This window comes from Nesoenas mayeri (assembly GCF_963082525.1).
Source record: "Nesoenas mayeri genome assembly, chromosome: 9".
NCBI lineage: Eukaryota > Metazoa > Chordata > Aves > Columbiformes > Columbidae > Nesoenas > Nesoenas mayeri.
The window spans coordinates 752,324-778,744 of record NC_137557.1 but is presented as its reverse complement, the minus strand read 5'-3'; the positions used below and the strand labels follow the sequence as shown (position 1 = coordinate 778,744).

Below are 26,421 nucleotides of genomic sequence, written 5' to 3'. Positions count from 1 at the left end.
GGGGACACGGACTTGCGGGGACACGGAACTCCTGTGGGGACACGGATCTGTGGGGACACGGACCTCCCGTGGGGACACCGACTTGTGGGGACACCGACCTCCTGTAGGACCCGCAGTGCCAGCAGCAGCCTCTGCCTGGCTCGGGAGCAGCTGTGAAAGCTCTGATCAACTGCAGAACCTCCACGGCCTTCTTCATAGGCCAGAGAGGAAAATAAAGTCATGCTATTTTTGCTAATTTAGAACATTTGTGCTGCCTGACACTCTTTTCTTTCACTTAGCAGCTAACGTGATGGTGAATTAAAACGCTGGTGCCATCGCGAGCACTGCTGCAGACGCGGTGCAAACGAGCCGGGCGCTGGGCCGGCAGAACGGGGCGTCCCGACGGGCTGAGAAAGGAGGGGAACTCAACGAAAGCGGCCTCTGAACCGCAGCTCTTGGGCTCTCGGGCTGTGCTAACGAACGCGGGACACCCCGAACCCTGCTGGCAAACGCCTTCGGATGGTCCCTTTTCCAAACCCGGCCGGAGATGCGCTGGTCAGTAACCGTGATTACGGGAGCGACGCGCCCGGGGGCTCCCGTTCCCAGGGGTGCTGGAGCTGCTGCCACAGCCGCTCTGTGGTTTACATTATATCCTCCAGGTTTAACAATAACATCATATCCACGTAGCATGCTCAATACCATGCACTGTTGAAGAAAAAACCCCAATACCAGGGTTTTTTGCACAAACAAATGATGTCCCTTCAATCAAACAAAATGAAAAACGTATAAAAGTGGTGCCATTTTTAACTTGAAACAGAAAAAACATAACTAAGAGAATTTTTATTAGGGCATTTTCACTTTATTTTTTCCATACAGCAAGGTCAACTATAGCAGTAATAATAAAATAAGCATAAAAACAAATGGCAGCCCAGGACAGAGTACATAATTTGGAGCAACTACAAGCAAAAGTAAGTCTGTGATTACATAAGAGTAAACCCAAGCACGTCTGTCCTTTGAGCAGATGAAAGTCGCGGGTTGCGCCGAGTGCAGCGTCACTGGAACTCGGTGCGGGCGCGGGGGATGGGGTCACGCCACGGCCTCCCCGCGTCTCCGGTCGCTTTGGCATCGACCACGACAAGGGTTCTCCAACTTGCCATTGCAATGGTAAAATCAGCCAGGTTTTCTCTTTTTCACCTGCTAAAAGAACAGGCCCACTACAGCGGTAAAAAGAACCACGACACGAGCACAGCGACGCTGTGCCGTCTGGTTTGCCTGTCCATGATTCAACTCTGTTGTGAAAGTCAGCATTGGTTTAGAAGAATCTTTTTTGTGAACAATAAACCACTGAAATGGTCAGAAACTGGTTTGAATAGCATATATCTTTAATATATTTCTGATACTTTAAACATGCAGTAGTTTTGAGTAATGTAGGAATACCTGACCATGGTTTCACCTCCATGCTCTGAAGTACCTGCGAGGATTTTTCCTGGTTTTGTCTTTTTTCCTTTTTGCGGCTGGTTCCAGGCAGACTGAGCCGCTGGAGCTTCTGTCAGTCATGAGATCTCGGAAGGATGGCGCCTCTTCAGCTGAGGGATCCTGGCAAACTACAAGCTGTCCACATAAAGCAAAGCAACCTTCTGGAGGGTATGGAGTGCTAACTCTGTGCCACTTTTGCAAGCAATTTTGTTCAGCCTGTCATTTATTAGCCTTAACAAAACTCCTTGTAATTATAGACATTTTTATTCAAAATAAGATCTTACTATTATACAGGTTTCTCTCTTTTTTGACTATATACAGAAGTGCAAAAAGTCAACCTTCTCTCTATACGTTCCCACATGCTCAACTGCAGCATAATCAACCCCCGAGAGTTTGCACACACACACTACAACTCTGGTTACGTAAACTTTGAGTATTTGGATTATCAACAAAAAGTCCCTTGATCTATTGATTATGCAGCTTATTTATAACAAGGCCTGATATTCAGGGATCTCAAAAAATATTTAAACAATATTTTAACATTTGAAATGGATACAGTAGAAAATAAATTTTATTCTAATATCTAGGAACTAGATTTTCTCATAATAACTAATTACAAACAAAATAAATCATCAAAATATTACTCAATTGTCTGCCAGGATTGTTGCGATAGCAACAACTTAACTTCTTACTTAGCAATGATTATATAATTATAAGATATCCATATAAAAGATCTTTGTTCTTTGAATGAAAACTAGACAAGAACTAACAATGACTGACATTCTTACATTGTCATATTAAATCAGTAAAATAGAAATCATTTCGGTAACAATAATACGAATATCCATACGACACTACATGTAAATTCAAAACTGAGTATGTTATGAAGAAAACTACTCTTTTGATTTTGAAAAAGTCATCAGGAAACTCTAATAAACAAAGTTCTATGAACCGAAATGGTGGCCATCCGGTAACAGAAAACGAACACGAGCTAATAAATGTACGAAAGAAAAGCTACACTTTTAAAAAGAAAAAGTAAGTAATATCCTATAATGTTAAGTAACTACAATAACATGTGAAGTCACCTATACTTTCTTAACACGATTGAAATTACATTGGTATGGGTTTTAACCCGTAATGTAATAATCTAAGGCTTTACTAGATGTACAGTACAATCAGTAAGACCCCCCGGCGCCCTCGCTGTCCCACGCGGGCAGCGCGGCGGAGGCGGCAGCGCGGCGGCTCCACGGCGCGCCCCCCCGCGGACCCACCCGCCCCCCGGCCTCAATGCACATCTATTGTTCTGGTTTAGTTTGTAAAGGCTTTCTAAGGCTATAAGCAGTTAATCTGAACAAAAAAAATCACATATAAAACTCACCCCGGTATTTAACCCACCCGATTTCTACGCTAATTAACATCTCCGTTTTTCACGTTTTGGTTTGTCATGCATCTGGTGTCAGTGCTTCGTTCGTCTTTGTTTAGAGTCACCACGTAACGCGTGACTGATGAAGTAAAAGCGAAACCCATCTCTGCAAAACATTTATAGTCCTTTTGACTTTGACAGAGGCCATAAATAGAAGCAAAAGAAGTTCCTCAAACATTAGTTACTGTGTCTCAGAAATGGCTTTTCCCTTTCGTCTGTCGCGTTATACAGTAAAATATGCATAAATATTACACTACAATGCCTTAAGACAGCGGATGGCCGGGTGCGGGCCGGTGCCCCCGCGCCGGCGGGCCCGTCCTGCGCCGCAGGCAGCCCGAGCGCGGCCATTTCTGAGACAGCTTTGGTTTGAAACAGAACGGTGCCCTTTGACTGGTCGGTACTACTAAAGCAAGTGAAAACGTGGTTCTGAAAGTAACACTGCAGAAATAATACTCTAACGGGATGTACAGTCTATGGCACTTCATGAGAATCCTTAACAACGTGGTACTTAAAGCCATTGATGTGCTTTAAAAGATACACAGTTGTGGTTTTGCTTGGCACATTCATCTCTGTCAGATACCTCTCTTACCACTTCTTACAATCTAGTACATTAAAAATATTACTTTTAAACAAAAATTACTGTGCATGCACGCTCTCATCTATAATGGCAATTTTAAATACAAGGTGCACCTTTGTTATTTGTAAACCTTGAAAGAAATAAACTTACTTTAAAAAATTATATCTTGGTCTACAGACGTACCAATACATAATAGATTTATGGTTACATCATCGTCTGTCTTTCCAACGTGACATACATGATTATGTAGCAAACACACTACATATGCATATTTGAATCCATATGCATACTGCTGTGCTAGAAAAGATAGACCATGGTGTAGGTTTTAGACGATAAGATCACCTCAGCACAAATATCAATTAAATGTACAAAGTATATAGGCAACAGTGTGCAGTGGATTTCCGAGTTCTCATTTCGTCTCGTTAACATGCAATGTGTGACGTCTTACTGCTGAGGGAGTTCCGAGTGTTGCGGGACGATATATACATTATGGCTAATGAGCTTGTCCTCTTCTCCAGCCAAACACACTGTCCTGTTCTCGTTAGTTGTGATCTAGAAAGGAAAGGAGAGAAAGCGTTTCCAACACAGCCATAACCTCCGGTTAGCGCCACGTCAGCCCGAAGTTCGTGGCGCCAGGGAGGAGGGGGCAGCTGCACCCACCCCGCGGGGTTTCCCTCCGGGACGTCCCCCAAAGCACAACACACCGGCAGCCCTGGCTCAGACTTCGGGGACCCCCGTGTGGTGTGAGCGCCGCCCTGGGCCCCTCGCTCTGCCCGAAAACCTGGGAGCCCAACCCAGACCCGAGGGGCACCTGCGCATCCCTGGAAATGCGGGACCCACGTTCCCGAGGCCGCTTTTCCTACCGAACTGCCCACCTAGTGCAACTGTTTCTCTGGTCCCTATCACCTGTCACAGCTCTAGAGAGCGATTCCTCCTCCCGCTCGGGTGTCCCCAGCCTGGGGACAGCCCTGTCCCTGCACCCTGCGCAGGGAGGCCGGCAGTGTCACTGCAGCTGTGTCACCGCAGACATGTCACCGCAGCTGTGTCACCGCAGACATGTCACCGCAGCCGTATCAAAGTGTCTGTCATCACAAACCCACAGCAGCACACCAGCTAATCCTCGCCCTAAGCACTAGTTCATTACAGCCTGGGCACTCCATACAAAACACGGCCCAAGCGCAGGCGGGAGCGAGCGGTAACACCAGTGACACTGTCCCAGGGCACGGATGTGGCCTTAACCACAGCAGGCACAGCGCGGGCGGGACCTCTCCTGGCCCTGTCACCCACACCAGGAAAATACATCACACATCGGAACGTGCCAGGCTGTGCTCCACAGAATCAGGCTGAACCTGTGTTTTCAGAGATGCTGGCTTTGCAAATGTGGGGCTTTAAAAGGAGTTATTTCTAAAGACAGTTCTCTGTAAAACCATCCCTGCGGTGGAGCGGGCTCACATCAGTGCTGGGGCCATCACCCTTCACAAAAACCTAAAACTCTACTGTTAGCCTCTCTGACTTTGCTCTCCAGCAGTTTATCCACACGTGCAATACGTTCCTTCTGCCTGTACAAACTAACAGGGACCCTGGTCCAACGCGCGGGCTGCGGCGGCCACTGCTGACTGCGGATCCCTGGGCAGGGGTCGGAGCCCCCCAGCTCATCGGTTTGCTTAGAAAATAACATTCAGTCCCCACAAAAGACAGATCTGCACACATACAGGTAAGAAAGCCGCAAGCAACAACACGTTGGGAACTTACTGTTTGATGACAAAATGTCTACATCTGTGTAACATACTTGTGGCTAGTCAGATGTTCGGCAGATATTATGGGTATCTATAGGTAAGAAATGTAAACAATGAATAACACGTGCAATGAGCCGACCCAGAGACACAGCATTTTGCTACAGAACACCAGTTTGGAAAAGTGAGGATCAGCTGTGAGTTGCTGGATTTTATATTGTAACTATAAGTTAAAGTCAACTGAAGTGCTACAATAGCAATTTAAAACTGGGAAACATTGTGTTAAGTACTACCCGACAAATATAAATAAGTATTATTGGTTGTTTAGGAAGTAAGAGAAGTTAAAATCTACAAAAGTCATGCAGTGCAGTAATTGAAAATAGCCCTTTTTGTTGGCCTACACAAAATTCTGTGCTTTCAGCATATCATTTAAAATGCTAAAACTCTACGGCGGGCTCGTTTCAGTCTGCTGCCATGAAGCGTTCACTGCTCTCGCTGTCCTGCTTTTCAAACGCCAAACCTAAGGTGCCCTGAGCTCGGCTTTCAGGGCTGGTGAAACCTGCGGTGGAGCTGCGCTGAGCTGAGCCGAGTTGAGCCGAGCCAGGCTTAGCCGAGCTGAGCAGAGCCGAGCCAGGTTTAGCCAAGCTGAGCAGAGCTGGGCCGAGCCAGGCCTAGCTGAGCTGAGCAGAGCCGAGCCAGGTTTAGCCGAGCTGAGCAGAGCCTCCTGCTCTCTCCCTGGCCCCTGCGGGCATCGCGCTCGTCACTTCACAGCTCAGACTCCCCAGGGCAGTGGAACAGTGGAACAGTCCCCAAATGTTCACCTGCCCAAACAGAATTTCCTCCGGGTTCTCTCAGTGTGCCCCATCAACTCCATTTCCCATTGGAAAAAGACTAAAAGCAGAGTATCTGAGCAGCAGCACAAGTGACAAAGTGCGACAAAGTGCTGTCCTTCCCCAGGTGCGGGTGGGTCTGCCCTCAAGGGACAGCACTGGGGACAGCAGGTGTTGGGGGAACCACGAGGGACCTTGTGCTACAGACAGGACCACAAGTCCAGCTGGAGGGAGCAAAGAGATGCGCCCACGTACAGGGACACTCGACACAAAGCCAATTTGTGCCACCACGAACAGGCGCTGCACTTGCAAAGCCTGGTGTTCCTGCCAGGCCCCGAGGCTGAGCTGCCCTGGCCGTGTGCGGAGAGGGGACGGGCAGGGTTCTTCTGAACTAAGTCCCTTACAGGTGCTGGTGTCGGTTCTTCCACCCTCGTGCCCTCTCCTCCCCTGGCAGCTCCACACAGCTATAGCACCGCCAGCTGGCACAGAAAGGGGCTCCAAGCAGAACGAAGCTCTCGTACCATGTTGCTCTGCAGGCCAGGCTGCTGCACCCGCTGCGGGGACGCGTCAGGGACCTTCAACACCAGCCAGTGAGGATGAAGGGCCAGACCTCCAGACTTTGGGCATGCACGCACATTGCATCATGTGGCATTGAATAATTTCAGCATTGCTCACATAGTATATACATATATTTGTAATATATGTATATATTAAGGTTTGGCTGCAGTACTTTACTGCGTTATGAGGCTCCAGGGAGGATATGCATGAAATGATCAGATTCTACAACAGAAAGTTTCCCTGTAAACTATTTGGGAAAGTGCAAGGTTATTTAGACAGAGACAACTTTAAAGAATAATGATGCTTCCTGTGGCTTGTTCTCACAACTCTCTGGACTTATGGAGGATACAGAGACAGTATAATTAACTATATGGTGCAATAAATGACAATATTAAGACAGTTTGGGCACAGAGCTGGTTGCTGGCTTAGGTGACACATATGCAGAGGCAGTCCTAGCTTTCCAAAAGACAAAGTAGTTCTCACACTAGTTTAAATCTGCGAGTGACATGGTCATTAGGCAAACACTTACCAAGAGCAGAAAGCACTACTTGCTAAGTAGACTAACCTGCCTATTTTTTGGAATGGTAAAATATCCAGGTCACTTTTGAGACCCAGGATGCGCACGCCTGTCTATCACTGCAATAGTGTCATTTTTAGGATGCTGTTGAGAGAAGGGTGAGCAGACAGGTTAACTACGAAGGCACGGCCGGGCGCAGCACAACAGGCAGAGGTGCATGGGCTGGGAGCCGGAGCCCCGGGAGCAGCGGCACCGCGGCACCGCGGCACCACGGCCCCGCGGGCGCTGGCTCCACTGCCGCCTGCCTGCACCCCTGGCCTCGGAAACAGCTTCGGGGGCTGCTCTAGCGACTTCGGGAGCCGACTGTGTCCGGCCAGCCTCAAAACTGACGTTCATCCCCAGAACATGTCTGGTTCTGTGCTCTAAAAGGCAAGTGTGCTTCCCATTGAGCTGAGAACAACACCTGTGTCTCGCACCAGAACCGGCAGTTTCACGACTCAGGCAATTTTAACTTCCTAGGAAATCTAATTTTTTAATTTTCTCTTTTTAATAAGAACAAGAGGGTATTTAGGAAGTTTTTGTTTGTTGCATTTTCAACCAGACATGCTATGGAAATCAGCGTTTTTGACAACCCAGCAGGATGAAAAGGCCGCGTGCTGGGGCGCACTCCAGCTGTGCGCGGCTCTGCGGGCGCTCAGCTGCACAGCACCGTCTCGCCTTTGCTGGGGGGGCTTTTTAATCATTTACTAGCAAAGCATTACCCTTTTCTTGTAATACATCCAAAGGTGGCAACAATGAGGGCAGCTATTTAGAAAGAGGGTCTAAAGGACATTTTCTTAAGTCTGTAAACCACGGCAACTAATGAGCCCTTTTCCAGCGACCCACAACCTGAAACAAAACCTTACAAGAATTTTGGAGTGGCTGTTTTTTGTTTTGCTCTTGGAAGAGGAGTCGGAACATTTCAGACTGTTAAATTCTGCTCCTGCAGCCCCTCCGCACAAGGTTTTTCTGCCTTTCACCGCAGTTCTGCACTAAAAGAACTGTCGGATTCACAGGAATAGAAATAAAAAATGGGCTCTGTGTATTATCCCTTTCTCTGTACATCTCTGAGAGCAGAAATAAGCAGCACGGCCCATAAATGCTAAGACTGAATCAGAAACGCTATTACCAACTATTTTTAGCACCAGAAATGGAACGGCAGCACCTTTCGAGCACGGATAAAGGCTTATTAAGCTGTGCTGCCGGTCCTGGAGAGAATGTGTAGGCCAACAAGAGGTAAAATCAAAACCCCCATGCTCATTAAAAGCACCAATTTCAAGTTGTCTGTAAGGAACAAAGCTGTAAATTAGCAAACCTGGTTGGCTGTGGCTGTTGCAGCGAAGGGAACACTTGTGGCAGATGTTGTTGCTGCAGACACAGTGGCTGGCGTAGCACCGTGCACCATGGGAACTTTCGGAAGGAAAATCATATAAGCGAACATACGGAAGAGTGGAGCGGTATGGGAACCAGAGCGAGACGTGGCAGGATCACCGAGCATGGTATTGACCGCAGCAAGAAGCCCCAGACACCATTGCCAGCGCGTGACATGCAACCACAGTGCAAAGCGGGACAACATTCCGGGAGAAAGGGGGGAACGGAGGAGAAAAAAAGAGGAAAATGCTTGTTACCATCAATCAAGAAAACCGACACAAACAAGCTTAACCATTTCAATACAAAAACCAACAGAAGAATCTTTAAATGCCCTTATATTTACAAAGTTTTGCCTTTAAAAAATTCAACCCAAATATTTACTGCAAACAGAAATTAACGTTGTTGAAGGACACTATACGTCTACGTGGCTATAGTAAGATACAGTCTTTATTTAACACAAGATAGTTTCTACACACTGGAACTCATAGTCCAATCAAAATCCACCAAGGAGCAATGTGCAATTCAAACGACTGCTATACAAAATTAACGACGTCTACGTGTCCTTGTCAATTAAATCAAACGGCTGCATTTAATTGACAGGTGTTAGTGCAGGAGGCTGAGGGAGATGGATTGGCACGAGAGCTATACGTTAAAATCTAGCAGTGGATTTTGAGGGTCCGTGAGCTGCACCACAGGTTTAAGATAATCAAGAAACAAAGCTGGCACCTACCAACACTTGTAGCGGGTGTCATGCACAATATTGAGCCTGCCCATCATGCATTGCAACAGGAAGGTGGATTTGGAGAGGGAAAAGAATTAAAACAACCCATCACACGTGTCATTAGAAATTTCATTTGAACAAAGAAGAAAAATAGTTATTACGGGAACAGTGGCATGTAACTGTCAGCACAATCAAACCACACAATAGCACAGTGATCCATGAGAACCAGTGGGAGTGCAGGGGAAGAGCTGAGAACGGTGTGCTGCGCTACGGCGTGTGCTGTGTGCGCCACGAAGAGCCTCCTGAGCTCTGCTTTCCAACTCCTGACGCTCAGACCTTCCTGCCTTTTGACATGAGCTTTGTCACGGTCCTTACCCTGGATTAGAGCTGCACCTGCCTACAGGTACCTGAGGTCCAGCCCTGCTCTGGCACGGGGACACAGGGCACGGCAGAGGGACCAGCACACGGGGACAGGGGAGGACAAGGGACCAGCCGGGCTCTCTCTCCAGCCAGAGCTGCCTCCTCATCCAGGGCCCTCCCCGACGGCTCGATGGACACTGGTTCACTAGCCGCATCTGGCTGTTCCAATGTGTAGGTAATACACAGGCAACCCCCCGGTGAATTTGGCACGTGGTTCTTTTGTCATATCTGCAACCCCTGTGAGCTATCGGTGAAGTGACAGTGACCTCCCTGTGCCTGCTGAGGTGACAGTGACCTGCCTGTGCCCGCTGAGGTGCCGGTGACCTGCCTGTCCCTGGTGAAGTGACGGTGACCTGCCTGTGCCTGCTGAGGTGACAGCGACCTGCCTGTCCCTGGTGAGGTGACGGTGACCTGCCTGTCCCCAGTGAGGTGACGGTGACCTGCCTGCGCCTGCTGAGGTGACAGTGACCTGCCTGCCCTGGTGAGGTGACGGTGACCTGCCTGTCCCTGGTGAGGTGACAGTGACCTGCCTGTCCTCTGGGCTGTTTGCTGAACGCGCATGTCAGGGGAGTGACTGAGCAGCTCGCGGCAGCACCCAGCACCATTGTTCAGCATGTTTGTCCATTATGGGATGTACTTTAAGCCGCTGGTGTCTGGCCCCACAACCTGCAACTCTCTTTAGGCTGCACAAGAACAAGTGAAGCGACAGCAGCTGGGGCATCCTGCCCTGCAGCTGGAGATCCTGCAGCAGCCGTGTGATCTCAGGAACATTTAGTGTCATTTTCTGAATATCACTAAGCTGGTAACTCTATTTACTTTACATAGCAAAATGCCTTCCACCAGACTGAACTCAGGATCTTCTGCTTTTGCTTCCCATATGATGAAGACACACTGATATTTCAGAATATCCACTTTAAATAAACAATTTACTTTTTAATTTAACAAGTGACATTTATCAATGCCGCTAATTATGCCTGGCACAGCAGAAACAAAACTGAACTCGAGTGTGGGGACAGAGATTGAGGTGGGAATGGAAAGGGCTCGGCGGCCGGGCGCTGTGGCTGCGGCAATGCCGGTGCCACGACCGCAGCGGGGACGGGAACGGCTCCCGCTGCCCCGCACCCAGCGCCCTGCGCCATCCCACAGCGCTTCATTAAGCAGGGAAAAAGTCAGCCGGTATAATTACTGCTGGGGACAAGGTTATTCTCTGTCATCTCTGTATCTGTAAGGCTACAAAGGAAAGGGCATAATCATGTTTCCTAATTACTCTTCTATTTCTGTGCCGTGGAAGAGACTGAAAACATTCACCAAGAAAGGTTAACGGAAGGGTGGCTTTTCCGACTTCCCCACGCACAAATCGATGGGACCACTTGCAAGACTAAAAAATGGAGCAAAATTTGGCTATAAAGTGCAAACATCAGTAAAACTGCTTTCTCAGTTCCTCTCGGGACATCTCTGTGGTGCTAATGAGGTTACAGAGAGGGACCTTTGAGTTCTGTCTGTGCAGAAGGGCCCTATTTGTAAGGCTACAGACACTTCATCAGATCTGGAATATTACGTCATTCCATGCATAAATAGGTCTACATGCTAAAGACCAGTTACATCTTCATAATGACTCTGAAATGTCACTGTAAAGCTTTTCAGCTCAAAATCTCAGTCTGAGTTATCATCGTCAACATTAGACCCAGCACACACAGTTTTGAAAGGGAATCGAAGCAAATGAACATAAAGCAGAAATGAAAACACTAGCTAGGGTGCAATAACTTGCAAACATGAAGACGTAATGCTGTATGACCCTCTTACCAGCCATAAAAATCATTTTTGCTATGACCTTAATATGCATCTTGACTTAGAAGCTCTGGCTGACTAATGGGAATGCATGAATAATAAACGTGCCGTTCCAAATGTTCCCTAGCTTTCGGCACGAGGCAGAATTGCAATTCAAGGATGTGCTCGGTTAACTGATCATAACTTCACAACCAGATTAGCTCTGCTTGTGGAATAAAGTGGAATAAAGCTATTTTTATTAATGTTCTAAGTTTACTGGTGTTCTAAGCATTTGTTTCTCTTCTCTCCCTTGTATTACTCCCTTCAGTCTATTTAACCTCTCCAATCCACTAATCCTAACCAGAAACACAACGCAGAGAGCACAAGTGCCCTGTGGAGGTGAGCGGGTGTGCCTGAGCTCTCCTCCCTCCCGCCTGCAGGGCAGCGATGCGCGGAGCCAGCCGCGCAGGGAGGAAGGTGCCGCGCAGGGGGGACGGTGCTCACGCAGAGGCTGCGGTGGGGGGAATCTGCACCCACCGCGTCCCAGCACCAGTAGGGAGCTCCCTGGTGCCCCTGCGCCTCGCGGCTGCCGCAGCACAGCAGCTCCTGGCAGTGTCCTGTACCCCTGAGCCCGTGTTCCGCAGGACTGTGCTTCTCCAAGAGCGCCCGGTCCCCCGGCTGGCACACAGGACAGAACAGCTGCTCCGGCACAGCCGAGGGCCGGCGAGCTGAGGCACGGGACGGGAACGAGCACCAGGGCAGGACGCGCACCTGGCTGGACGGAGGGGCTCTCCATCCGCCCGGACAAACCCCGCAGGCAGCTCACAGCTCTTGGGGCCAGGAGGCTGAGAGAAGGGGGGAGCGGCAGGAGCTGCTGCTCTGCCAGCCCACAGCCCCACGCTCGGCCCCGTGTCTGCGCAGCCCGGAGCAGAGCCCCGCCTCGCTGGACAGCCGCTGGGACCTGCAGAGCCCCTGGGTCGGCAGACTAACCCCACCTGTTCCAAGCAGCCAACACCACAGGTGTTCGCAGCTCTTCCCTGTGGTGCCTCTCGGACTCCCCGCGGGTCTGGGGACAGCTGCCAGCACCAAGCGGTGCGGGAGAGCTCGCGAGAGGAGCTGTGCACAGAGGGAGCTCTGTTGGAGAGTGCTGAGCTGAGTCTCTAACTGCAATTCATCGCTCCATGTGCGCTGGAGTGCCAGTGTCCATCCCTTGCTGTGGACCATCACTTTATTTGTTTCCATGTGCCCTGGCAGACAGGCAACCACACTAAAGCCTTATGGTTTAGAAGAGGTATCTGGGTTTGTCTGGAACAGGAGTGGAAAACTCTCCAGGGCGAAGTTCCCTGCAGAGAAGAGGGTCCTGCCGAGATCCTCCACCGGGACCTGTAGGTTCTGCAGGTGCCCTGCCCTCCTGACCTGCTGCATTGTCACCAATGCAAGTGTCTGGACCTGACAAGTGTCACTTTAATTCAGATCACTGAACGAACGTGCCTCTGCTCGCAGCGGTGGCGCTGAGGGCACCCGGGCTCTGCGCTCTCCCATCAGTTCTTGGGACTGACAGATAAACTCTATTTACAGATGACTGTGCACACAGGACTGCTGCTGGTTCATTTTAAGTGGGGAACTAAGAAAGGCACGGTGGCAAATAACATTTTCAAACTGTTGGAAACGTACTGGATTACTGGAAAGCCCAAACTGCTGCTATCTGAAAAATACAAAAAGATAACTTACAGTAGCTCACGCTAAAAAATCCTTTACTCTTCTTGTTTAAAATATACTAAACCTCACTGCTCCAGATCAAAGGAAGCATCAGGAACCTCCACACAGGCTCCCGTGGGTCTCGGTATGGATGTGCCAGCGGAGGAGCAGAGGGCGCTGTGTGGAGGTGCCGATGCGAAGGATGCGCTCAGGGATGCAGAACACCCCTGCTGATTAATGGATTTAACTGTGTGCTTTACTAACTGCATTAGTTGTACTTTGCCAAAACAAATCTGTGAAGCTGTTTAATATCTACAGGAAGGACTGAGATTGCACAAGCATTTTTATATGAATTTTAGCATGTAGACTAAGCTTACTCAACCAGAGTTTTTCTGTTGACTCCAACAAGCTTTTCAACAAGATTTTACTAATATATTTTTAGGGGTTGCAGTGCATTGTTTGGAACCTAATCAGTTATTACAAAGTACTACATCAAGCAACTGATTCTTGTGCCACTTAAATGACGTATGTTGGTTGCATGCCAGATTGTATTATGTAAATAGTACAGGCATCAACTCTTCTGCAATTCCGCTAGGGTAAGTGTAGCTTTGGTCACTTGCGAATAAAAGCAAGTGCACCTCGGTTCTGCTTAGACCAAAATCAGCTCTGAGGCTTTAGTGGTGGAGGCCAAACACTGCTTTTCTTATTCATGATTAGCCTGCCTGTGCCTTTATGATCACTGCACCCTAATTAAAATCAAAACCTTCAGGTGTGTGACTCGGAACAACCGTCACTAAGCACACAAAGGCAAAGGGTCTTACAGCACAGAGAAACAAACACAAGAGCTGAAGAGATGTGTAACGAAGAGAAGCTCATCGAGGGAAAGAGGAACGAGACAGAGGATTTCGATTTCTGATTTGGGATGACAGGGCATGACGCTGATTTTTATGTTAGGCTGGAAAACACCCACCCAGCTTCCAGGAGCAGCAGAGGGAAGGCAGCGCTCCCGCAGCAGCACAGCTGTGCCACGGCCGGGCACCGCGGCATCCCCGGCACACACCGCGGGCACTGCGGTGTCCCCAGCACACACCGTGGGCACCATGGCATCCCCAGCACACACCGTGGGCACCACGGCGTCCCCGGCACACACCGCGGGCACCGGGCAGCAGGAACCAACGGCTGAACACAGGGCAGCTCTGCCGTGGTTCCCCCTGCTCCCTCCCACGACAAAGGCAAACGAGCAGCACTTACCTGGTGGGAGAAAGGCTGTATGCTGCTGTAACTGCATGTTGGCAAGAGCCTGCTGGTACTGGAAAATACCAGTGTTAAAGACTGCGGTGGCACCATTGGTTTTTTCAAGCGCAGGCCTCTTTGGTAAAGGGGGAAGTACAGCTTGAGGAATTCCCTGAATGGTGGGTGGGCATAAAAATAAAGTCCAGTAAAAAAAAGAAAAAACAAAACAAAACAAAACAAACAAAAAAAAGGGGGTGGGGGTGGAGGGGGATGGGAGGTGGGGGACGGGAGAAGAAAAAGAGAGAGAAAGGAAAAAAAGAAAAATCAGTAGAAGGCAAACCAACCAGGCAGCACCATGTTTATCCATGAGCAAGCAAGCAGCGTAGCAGACTTAACTACCAAATAAAAGGCGAGGTAAAAGCTTTACAGGGGAGCACTACTTTAGCCTACCATTACAGCGCACAGGGCACGCGTGGAGCCGTACGTTATAGGGACCGGCGTCAACATTACGCTACAGTAAAGCTGGAGGGTTTGGATCAGGAGCGAGGCCCTCGGGGCGGGGGAAGCAGCACTGCTGGCTCCACGAGAACCAACACGTAGCAGCCGTGTTAATAGTCACCGTCCGGAGCGGATGGCGGGGCCGCTGGCACCAACCCTCTCCCCGGCCCCAGCGCTGCCCGGCATGCAGAGCGCGCCCATGCCGGCACCCCGGCCGCTCCGCGCCACAAAGCCATGCCAACGCACCCTGCGCCGCGGCCGCCCTGCGCCGCGCTCCCGGGGAGGGACGGGGATGGGACGGGGTCAGGGAGAGGGATGGGACGGGACAGGACGGGACGGGATAGGACGGGACGGGCCGGGACGGGGCCGGCAGGGTCCTGCTCTGAGCCCTGCTCTGAGCCTGGCCCAGCCGCCCCGCGCCGGGGGATGAGCTGCGGGAACCGGGATATTCCATCGCTCCACATTAACCCCAAACTCGACTCTACCATACAGCTACATGCCAAGCTAAAAGGTGAAAGGTCATAGTACCAGGTCAAAGGTTGCCTCGAGGGGTCGCTTCAGTGATTTGACAGCCGACTGAGTCTTAATTAGCAGGCAGCGAGCACATGATGGCAATGGCCAGTGGGGTCAAGCGCATTAACATAAACAGCAAGCAGAGGTGCATCATGGGGGCAGCAGTGCATTGGGTAGGTGAGAAAAAACAAATAAAAACAAATCACCGGATGCCGTGTACAACGGTAACAAGACTGTGCATGCACGGGGGCCGGCGGGCAGGGCAGACGCGGGGTGCGGGAGTGGGAACGGGGCTTCCGCCACCTGCCGCTGGCCACCAGCTCCCCGCCCGCGCCGGCCCCGTGCCGCCGGCCGCCCCGCTGGCCTGGCCCCGCTGTCCTGGCCCCGCGGCTCCTCCGCCCACAGCCCCCGGGTCAGGACAACGTGGCAGCGCACCCTCGGCAGGGCTGCCCTCCCCTGGCCGTACAGCCAGGGGTTGCTCAGCGCCCGGCCAGGGCCGCGCCGGCCTCGCTGCGCACGGGCAGGTGGCTGCGAGTAGCGTCACCACAGCCAGATCGACTTCAACTGAGTGTCTACAAACATGGACTTACGGGAACTGAAATACAGGTTTATCTATCTGTGAAACTAGATAGATACACATCTACCCACACACAAACGTACAATAAACTATTTATACATATATGCACACACACACACACGCACATATACGTACATATAGATACTCTGTACCTCAGCAGGCAAAATCAGTGAAACACCTTAACGGTCTGAAACTACTCAAGAGCAGATCTGGCGCCACATGCTGAGAGAGCTCATGTAGCGACCAGGATCCCTGAGCACACCCTCCCCCAGCAAGAACAGTTAACACACCCGTTATTTTCTCAACACACTTGTGTTCCAGAGGTGGCTTCCCAACTCACCATGGCAGCTGCAGTCGCTGCTGCCTGGGCAGCTGCAGCTTGGTTAACCTGGTACTGGGCAGCCTTGATCTTGGCTTGCAGGTGTGCAGGAGGGTGAAAATATTTGCACTTTTCCCGTGAGCATCTCCCTTTGATGTAATCCATGCAGACGGTGACCGTGTTGTCGTTGGTGTCGATCATGGCGCTGTCGGCGGGGTGAGCGAACCGGCAGTCGTTCTCTCCCCTGTTGCAGTTGCCACGCTGGTACTCTCGACATACCTGTGACACCAGGAGAAGAGAATCGCTCAGTCTGGGGGACGGGTGTTGCAGACACGGGTCAGAACAGTCGGGATTTCTGTGGCGCCACAGGACGGGCGCCCGGCCCCAGGAGGAGCAGAGCGGCGGTGGGACGGCGGCTCCACCCCCCGGCAGCGGGGACCCGGCTCCTCTAAAGCCACTGCTGATGTCAAAGAGCATCAAACCCCAGCAGCATCAGGAGCCGAGAGCACAGCAGGTTTCATTTTGGCTCCTGCTCAGCCACCCACAAGACTTTTTCTGCTTTCTGAACAAAGTTGCTGTGGCTGGCTCTCCGCGACCACCTCGAGCGCCGTGGGGCCTGGGCACACTTGTGCTGCGCTGTGACTCGGCTGCCCCAGCCAGCCCCGCCGAGCGGCACGATGGCCTGAGCAGACACGCTGGCCGGCGCTCTGCGCCCGTGCCAGGGAGTGCGCTGCACCCGTGGGCCGTGCCGTGCTGCACCCGTGGGCTGTGCCGTGCTGCACCCGTGGGCCGTGCCGTGCTGCACCCGTGGGCTGTGCCGTGCTGCACCCGTGGGCTGTGCCGTGCTGCACCCGTGGCCTGTGCCGTGCTGCACCCATGGGCTGTGCCGTGCTGCACCCGTGGGCTGTGCCGTGCTGCACCCGTGGGCCGTGCCGTGCTGTACCCGTGGGCCGTGCCGTGCTGTACCCGTGGGCTGTGCCGTGCTGCACTGGCTGCCACAATCCAGGCTCTGCCACGAGAGGGCAATCCATGACCCGCAGCGGCGGCACCTCCTTTCCAGGGCTGCCCGGATCGCCCTGCGCGTCTGCGGAACGTGGGCTGCCTCGGGTGAGGGGGAACTGCAGCCAGAGCTGGCACCAGTCCCGCTGCCATGCCACCACACAACATCACCGGTCCCACTGCGACATCACTGGTCCCACGGCCGCGCCACCGCCACGCAATGTCACCGTTCCCACTGCCACACCACTGCCACACACCGGCAGCCAAAGGAAGCTGGAGGAATGAGAAGCCGCCGGCACGGTCCCCGCAGCACCCCCGCAGCACCCCCGCAGCACCCCCGCAGCCGGTGCGCGGCTCCCACCCAGCACAGCCCACGGACCGGCACCGACACCAGCAGCAGCGCCACGAGCATTGGCTCCCTCCTCACACAGCTGCAAACCCCACATGTAAAACTGACATGTGCTCTTTTCATGGGCAGCTCTTCAGAAGCTGCAAACAAAAATGCATTCTGTCATTTTAGTTTTCCAAAGGCTACGGGAACCAGAAAGGGACAAAAGCAATCAAGTTTGTACAAAAATAAAACCACTTTAGTAGCCAGAATTTCCTTTTAAAGGTGGGTGCCGGTGAGCTTGGATCATCAGTACACTTCCTCAAGACCTTGGCTCTGATCCCTGCAACAAACCAAATTAGGTTGTTGTCTGGTTCCACCCATGCTAGTGCTCTGGCTGCCTTTTAACCCCTGTGCTGCTCCAAGTTCCAGCTGCTCATCATCTAAGACCTAAGAAGTGTCATCTCCAAGGACCAGAGCAAGGCAGGAAACGTCCATTTGTCCAGCATGATCTGATTTAGAGTCTCTTCCAGGTGGGGACAAAGACTCTGGAGGTACATCTGCAGCAGAGCCGAGCGAGCCACTGCCCTGCTCACGGTGCGGAGCCTGCGGAGCTGCTCCCGCAGCACACCTGAACAGACTGGGCAAAGCCCTCAGCTGGAAAACACCCTCTGGCCATGCGGGTAATCCCCTCCACTGGGCTGTCCCCACACAGCGACAGGGCTCCCAAACAGGCAGAAATGGGTCATTTCCTTTGATCACTTGTCTGCAGTCTAGAAGTGAACCGCATTCTTCTGCTCTGAATATAAAGAAAAGGATGCAACTACTGTCAGCTGTCTGTGCTCTCTGTCTTGTCTTGATGCTCCACAAAACCATTCCACATGTAAGCGACAACTACTCTATTAGTAACATAAAGATGAGATACACAAATCCTTGTATAAGTGTGTATATACATTAAAGTATCTGTAAACACAGAGAAAGAAAAAGCATCCACAGATAAGCTAATTTTGTCACAGTTAAAATCCAGAGGAGAATGACTGGGAAACGGACATAGGTGGGCAGAGAGAGATAACGTTTGGTGTGGCCAGAGCAAGCTCCCAGGGCTGTGGTGCAGCAGCTGCGATGAGGCACGGCCGGCTCAGGTCCTTCCCAGGCCCCGAAACCACGGTCACGGCGGGCAAACCTTCACAGTGCCAGTCCGTCCAACGGCTTCCCAGCCACCGCCACGGCAGCCAAGAGCGCTTCCAACCCTCGTTTATTTAACAACAAGCATTGAAAACGGCAGTAATATATCACTCACCTGCCTGAGTAAAGAGAGACACAGAAGCATGATACATTGCCTGGTCTTTCCAATCTGGAGACCTTTGATTTAGTTATTTATTACTAGCCCTGTGATTAGTATCATAATTTTCAGCTCAGTGTGTAAGAACCATAAATGCAAGAGGCACCTGCCCACCTGTCCACTTCTGCCTGGGGGCAGAAATGCCGAGTTAGTGCTGCGATATTACTGATGTGCTGTCAGCCACCTAACTTGTCCTGACTCCGGGCCGGGTTCATGCCGACCGCCCGGCTGGGGTCCCGGCTGCCCAGCCCGGCCAAGGACACGGGCAGCACAGCCAGGTCCCCATTCACCCTGCGTCCTCCACGCAGAGACCTGGTCCAAGCGGGCACTGTGTTACCAGGACATTCTGAGCATTCAAACAGCACTGCCAGGTCACATTTCCTCATTACCCAACATCTCAAAATCTCCAAAACCTTCTAAGCTGCTTCTTTCTGGCAAAAAGGGTCTATATGAAGCAAGCAGGAAACAGCCGCTTGGTTGCGGTCATTCTTGATTCTTGAATACTTCGAATAGAAAATGATGGCATTCAAACGGAAACACACGCGTTTTAAATAAAACAGTTGGGCAATTCCTTTCTCTCTCACTTCCCTGCCCGTCTCTCTTGTAGTTCACTCAACAGCCACACTTTTGTTCGAGATATTTCTGGCAGGAGAGGAGCCTGAAAGAAGCTGCAGGAAAAGCCTCAACCTGTGAAATTTCCAGCCCGAGATCCAGATTCCCTGTGGGAGCGGCCGAAGCAGAGACCCAAACACCTGCACGCTATCCGTACGGGTGACACGGTCCAGATGTGGACAGAATCAATCCCACTGCTGGCTACAGTCACCAACCCGCCGTTCTGAGGATTCATCTGAATTCGGGAGCCCGGGCACACAGCCTGGCGGGTCTGCGCTCCCTGCCCACTCCCCTGGACACCCCACGTAGATGTGCTGAGAGCTTTCAGCTGTGGAACCGTCTGATGCAGGAGCCCAGAACACGAGTCCTAACTTAATCAACGCCAGAGCACATCATTCCTGAAATAAGTATTTAAAATTCTAAGTAGAACAAATCATATCCCAAGATTAGATGCTAACATCACAGCAGTTATTTTTCCCAAGGACAGTTCATTCCAAGGGAGAGTGAGCTCAGCCATATAAAGCTCTCGAATCATGTCCTAACAAATGACAATACCGACAGCAATTAGCTCGCTTAAAGAGCAGGCAGATGCATGTCAGCTTCTCTGAGAGGTAACAACCAGACCGTGCGAAATCCTGCAAATCAGTTCTGCATTGCTGTAGTCTATAAAGTACATTAAAATGTTTTGCTCTTCATGTGCTTATTTGGAATTTGCATACTAAATTTGGATACTGCAGATTAAATTACCAATACACTGGGAAACACTGGCAAATTTTCTTCTCACCTACTTATTTCACTATTTAAACTGTATTTGCTGAAGGGAAAAAGGAGGAGGAAAAGACACCCCCCACAGTAATTTTGTAAGACAGCAGAGTGGGCAGGACAACCTGGATGTGCTCCTGACCCCAGAGAGCTCAGAGAGCGCAAAGGGCAGCAGCAGCTGGATGTGTTCCAGCGGTGCCACAGCCGGAGCGGAGCCAGAAGGCCTGGGGGACACGGACATGTTGGAGCGTGGGGCCCGGGGGCAGCGCAGGGACCGCTCATGGCCATGTTGGGGCATGGGGCCTGGGGGCAGCGCAGGGACCGCTGCCGGGACACCAGCCGCTGGGACACCAGCTGCTGAGGACTTGGCTCCTGCTCTGGGAGGATCCCGCGCGGAGCCCCCGCCCCAGGAACAGGGCCAGCAGAGCCGCTCCCCTGAGCCTCCGCACTCATCTTCAGGAGCTCCCAACTTGGCCACCATCTTCCTTTCCACTCCAATATGACACTAAACCACGTGGCCTTTAAAAAACATTTTACTGATTTCGGATGTTCTTTTCTGGCTTTTCCTGATTGACAAAAATGTTTTTTACTGCAGAGTGTGCCCCTGGGTGTTTTGTGAGATTAACACTCTCGCAACTCCCCTCTTGTGCGGAGGAGTTTGGCTCAGCAGCGTAGCACTTCTCTAAATAGCTATATAAAGAGAACACAAGCGTCCAGAGGACCAAATCCTGCACGCTGCCGTCCCATATTCCACCTGCTCCCGTGCGCTTTGCTCCCAGCCCTCTGGCCAGCACCAGCTCAGCGCCGGAGGCTCCGCATGCAGAGGTGCCCCCGCAGCCCCCTCGGGCTCCCCCAGCCACAGGCAGAGCTGCAACTTGGGGACCCCAGGTACATCCTCCTCCTGCTCTGAGCAGCAGCCTCTGAGCCCTCATGTCCCCACCGCCACCGAGCAGCGCCGGTGGAAGCACCATCAACACAGCAACCGACCTGGCGCTGCGACCCAAAGGGCTCCCCGCCATCCGCATCCTCCTCTCAGTACTCATTTCCGAATCTAACATGATTTATTTATGAATTTATCTAATTGCATTTTGCCTTTACTCCACATCTGGCAGGTTTCCACCACGAAAGAGTCCTCAGAGCAAAAACACCCCTTGGTGATTCCAAACAGCCGCCCGTGCGCCAGCTCTCAGCTCGGCTGCCTCTCTGTAACCTGAGCGTGCCGGGGGAACGCTCTCCTCGCAGAAAACATCTCTAAAAAGGGAAACGATGTGATCCTGCAGAAGGGGAACCTGTGGTGACGCCAGCTCTGAGAATAGTGACAGCGGCAGCGGGAAACACTCGCGCCAGCTGACCCTGCGCACTGCTCCGGCTCGCAGCGTGCTGAGCGGCAGCTCCTCGGGCAGAGGTGTAACCAAGAGAAAAGACTTAATACTCCTTGTCAGGAAGGTTAATCCCTGTTAATGCAGATGCACGGAAAGAAAAGCGTTACAATTACAACTGGCTGCATTTTAAGAGAGATCCTTCTTTCTCCTCCCATCGTGCCCCCTGAGTTCAGGGACTGTATTCGCAGCCCTGAGCCCCCCACACCAAGGGGATGCTGCAGGACCACGATCCCCACGACCTGCGGCTGCGCTGAGCCTGCACACACCGGGCTGGGGCTGCAGGGACAGTGACGGCACAGCTCGGCTGTCCCCAGGCTGGTCCCAGCTGCCGCTGGCTGCTGCGCGGGGCCGGGGGAGCACAACAGCCGTGCCGCAGGGAGAGCTGGTTGTGCCCCAACACTGCCACACACAAACGGGGTGACAGCGGGTCGCCCATCCTCTCCCATCGCCGCCTTTTGATCAGCAGGCGTGAGCGGGGCTGCCGAGCGCCTGCATGCAGGCTGCGCTCCCCGGCTGTGCTCCCCGGCTCAGTGCCGCCGGCAGCACGTCGCTGGCTCACCGCCTGCGCTGCTGCCGCGCCGATAAGGTGCCGAAAACACTGTCAGGCCTTTCAGATAAGAAAGATTCAGGGCAAGGCAGAGGCACAGCTAGAGAGCAGCAACACTTGTCAGGGTTGTAGCGGGGATGATAAGGGCGCGGGAGGCCAGCGGGGGAGTGCCGGCAGCAGCTGGGACAGGGAAAGGACGAGAGCGGCAGAGCCAGTGACAGCCAGGGAGCCAGTGACAGCCAGGGAGCTGCAGCTGCCCCGACACCGGTCCCTGGTGCCTGGTACCCGTGCCTGTGCCACCCGCATGCCAGCACCTTCTGGGCACACACGGTCCAGCTCTAGGGTGCTCTGGTGCTGCCACGGTCATTCCTAAAGGGCTCAATATTTCCATCACCTTCTGTAACGGAGGGTCAGAAGCAGAACCACAAGCATGAACTCCCTGTGTGATCGCTCAGTCACTCCCCATCCTTACCTGTCACCATCACACAACACGATCAGCTGAAGTGAAACCTGCATTATTTTCTTTCACAAAAAGATTGTTTTCTATCTAGGAGAGATAACAAATGAGAGCGAGTTGCACATATCGGCTCCTACCTCCAGCCTGTCCGTCCTCATGAGCTTCTGGGCAGCGGCGGCAGCGGCGGCAGGAACGGGGACGCCGGGGTTCCCCGTCACCAGCATGGGGGCGGTGGGCAGGATCTCCGCCGGGACGAGGCCGGGGGACACAGGCCCCAGGTAGGGGTTGAAGGCGGCCGAGGCGTTGGTGGCTAAGCTCGGTGCGACGGAAAACATCGGCTGCAACCACACAAGAGAACAGGAACAACACTTCAAATATTGATACTTGCCATGCCGCCAGCGTCATGACTTTTTGGCTATCATCTGGAGCACGATGTCAGAGAATTTCTGTTACTAACGGGAAAAGGCATTTGGCATGTTGGTCTTTCGTTTGTTTGCTTGCTTGTTCCAAAGCAAGAGGCAGATGCCCTTGTAGGCTCCACATGTGGTGGAGATAATTTGATCTGGAAGACCAAACAACACTGTGAGACCAAATGCGAAGCTGCTACACTGCAGTAAGGACTCAATAACTCTCCTGCCCCCCTGAATGCCAAGGCACTGTGTTACCCATGTAATTGCCAAATAAAATCAGTCTGGAGTGCTTCTCTTTAGTATCTAAATAAAGTAGCTACTCAAGGCATTTTGATTTTTCTTCCAAACTAAATTTGAGAGTGAAAAACAAGCAGAGTTAAGGCAACACTTTTGCTCTGTTCCGTATCTGGTGAAGCCAGACAGCGTACAGCAGCACATGTTTTTGTATTTCTGAGGAAATGGCTGCAGAGTCTGGCAGCAGGAGCGATCCGTCTGAAACGCAGGGCAAAACACACGCAGGGGATGCTGGAAAAAAGACTTCAAGTGGTCTAAATGGGAATAATTTCTTCAGCGGCTCTGGTCGTTCATGCATGTGAACGAAAAACAAACAGGCAAATTTTACAGGAAATAAAGTATTACTTCTAACTACACTATTAATTAACTGCACTTTTTGTTACTGGGTGATTAGCTATGTACTAATGAACACCAAAAATAAAACTATGACCCGGTCTGTTAATGTGTAACTGAAGAGATACCAATGTTTGACTTCTGTCCAGTATACTCACTATACAGTAAATAAAAGACTGTCCCATTTATTTTCTACTGAGATTGCTTAATACCAACCACAGAACTCCAGTGTCAGGGGTTGAAGGGCCCTGGAAAGCTCATCCAGTGCAATCCCCCCATGGAGCAGGAACCCCCAGATGAGGTTACACAGAAATATTGATATTTAGAATATAAATATCCTGTGGACTTCAGACCACTGCGAAATACCAGCAGATCTGAGCAGAGCTACTGCACGTTACCCCGACAGCGGCAGGCGTTGTGCGATGTACAGAGCCAGCGGGGCGCCCTGGGCTGGGGCAGCACTGCGCTGGCCCTGCTCCGCTGCAGCGTGCCAACAGCCCAACAACCAAACAGAGCAAAGAGCAGCTCGGGTAGGTCTGCAGAGAGAACGGAGCTGCAGGAGGACACGGGCTGGGCTCGTTCAACGCAGCTTTAACAGCCGCACAGCGAGCAGCGGCCACGCCAAGGACAGTGCAGGCAGGTACCACGTGCGCCAAGAGAAACACCCGCACGTGTGGCTCCTGCGAACAACAGACACCCAGGAAGGGCTGGGACCCGCAGACGAGACGCCAGCCTGGGCTGCAGGCACAGCTCCGCTCCTGGGCTCCCACAGCCGCACCAGCCTGCTGCGGTTTTACACCAAACACAGCCCCACATCGGGAAAGGCAAATGCAGAGCCCGACAGAGCTGCTGCAGAGCGGCACCGCACCGCCACTGCTGCTCTGGTACCAGTGATGCACTGGTACCAACCAGCGCTGTGTACCAATCCATACTGTGGTACCAATCCATACTGGGTACCAATCCATACTGTGCTACCAATCCATACTGGGTACCAATCCATACTGTGCATCAATCCATACTGTGCTACCAATCCATACTGTGTACCAATCCATATTGTGCGCCAATCCATACTGTGGTACCAATCCATACTGTGGTACCAATCCATACTGTGGTACCAATCCATACTGTGTGCCAATCCATACTGTGGTACCAATCCATACTGTGCTACCAATCCATACTGTGCGCCAATCCATACTGTGCACCAATCCATACTGGGGTACCAATCCATACTGGGGTACCAATCCATACTGTGGTACCAATCCATACTGCACTACCAATCCATCCTGTGGTACCAATCCATCCTGTGTACCAATCCATCCTGTGGTACCAATCCATACTGTGTACCAATCCATACTGTGTGCCAATCCATACTGTGTGCCACTCCATACTGTGCTACCAATCCATACTGTGTACCAATCCATACTGTGCTACCAATCCATACTGTGTGCCAATCCATACTGTGCTACCAATCCATACTGTGTGCCAATCCATACTGTGCTACCAATCCATACTGTGGTACCAAAGCCCGGCTCCAGCTGAGCCCAGCTCCCCTAAGCCAGTCCCAGCAGCAGAGCTCCTCCCCGCCGGCGGAGCGCGCAGCCAGCAGCACGCACGACCCGCGCTCACCGGCCGAAATCCCCTCCACAACACAGATAAAGGAGTGAACTGAAAAAGAAAGATGGGGAAAATCCACAGACACTGCGTGCAACTAAGATAATTAAACCATTTATCAAACAGAAATATGCGTGGAAGGACCCTATTGCTTTGCCTACCAAATTAGAGTTTCTCATTAAGTTAGTTCACTTACTTTTATTAAAGCATAAGGTATTGATTTCTGTAAACCAAAACAAACTGTCTGAAGCATGGTTAGATGGGATGATATAAATCACCTCCTACAACACTCTAACTAATATCTGCTTCAACTGGGCTGAAAAAATAAAGGAATTTTAAGGCCGAATTCCCAGGATGGCATCCGTTTGCAAACTCTGTTACTGCGACAGCCGCTGGGACAGCTATGAATCCTCGTATTGAATGAGACGAAATTCTGAACATTCCAGCTCCATAACGTCTGAACTCGGGCGACGTACAGAGAAATCACCAGCAACGGGCGGAGGTTTGTGCTGCACTTCGAAATCCACTGACTCGGATTTTGCTTGGAAGGCACATTTGAGCGGAGCACAAAGGAAACTTAAATACGATTTAATGTTATCCTCACACTAGCGTGTCTTTATATTAAAACCGAACATTAATCCAACGGACTGCATTAATATTGTTTTAATGTTTACCCAAATGTTGATGCGTGCCTACACACTGCTCTGCATAAACCCCAGAGACATATTTGGTTCCAATTCATGAACCGAACACACACAGAGGTTAACAGAGAAGAATACTTTAAGCGACAGTTCTCGTGGTGTTTGCCGTCCGCGCGCTGCTGCCCCGGCTCCTTCCCTGGTGCCACAGGTGATTCTGTTCATGGAGCGGGCAATCGAAAGAGAGGAAACCTGCTCTAACAGGTACTGAGGTCACTGCGCTGTGCCAGTCCCGCCACGAGGGTTCCTGCGCTGCTCCCCACACGCGCTTCTCCTGAAACAGCCGAGCACAAGCTCTGCGGGGCAATAATGGCTCTGTGAACTGAGTCCAACGAGCTACAATCCCCTGACTGGTGTTCTGTACACCCAGAAAACCTGGCGCCAAATAACCATCTGG

General features: G+C 51.7%; 1 protein-coding gene across 11 annotated transcripts in view; it reads right to left on the bottom strand.

Annotated features, from left to right (window-relative positions):
• Positions 1 to 816: 816 nt before the first annotated feature.
• MBNL1 (muscleblind like splicing regulator 1) overlaps positions 817 to 26,421 on the bottom strand; it is a 76,945-nt gene continuing 51,340 nt past the window's right edge. For 8 of the 11 annotated variants that reach the window (XM_080349467.1, XM_080349472.1, XM_080349466.1 and 5 more), the window contains 8 exons: positions 22,816 to 23,016; positions 16,271 to 16,528; positions 15,369 to 15,422; positions 14,361 to 14,514; positions 9,234 to 9,269; positions 8,448 to 8,542; positions 5,208 to 5,282; positions 817 to 4,007 (listed from right to left, as the gene is read on the bottom strand). In XM_080349467.1, coding sequence (XP_080205593.1) covers positions 5,226 to 5,282; positions 8,448 to 8,542; positions 9,234 to 9,269; positions 14,361 to 14,514; positions 15,369 to 15,422; positions 16,271 to 16,528; positions 22,816 to 23,016 — 855 coding nt within the window. In that variant the 3' untranslated portion in view covers positions 817 to 4,007; positions 5,208 to 5,225. The remainder of the gene's footprint in view (positions 4,008 to 5,207; positions 5,283 to 8,447; positions 8,543 to 9,233; positions 9,270 to 14,360; positions 14,515 to 15,368; positions 15,423 to 16,270; positions 16,529 to 22,815; positions 23,017 to 26,421) is intronic. The other 3 variants (XM_080349468.1, XM_080349469.1, XM_080349470.1) reach the window with 3 other exon arrangements.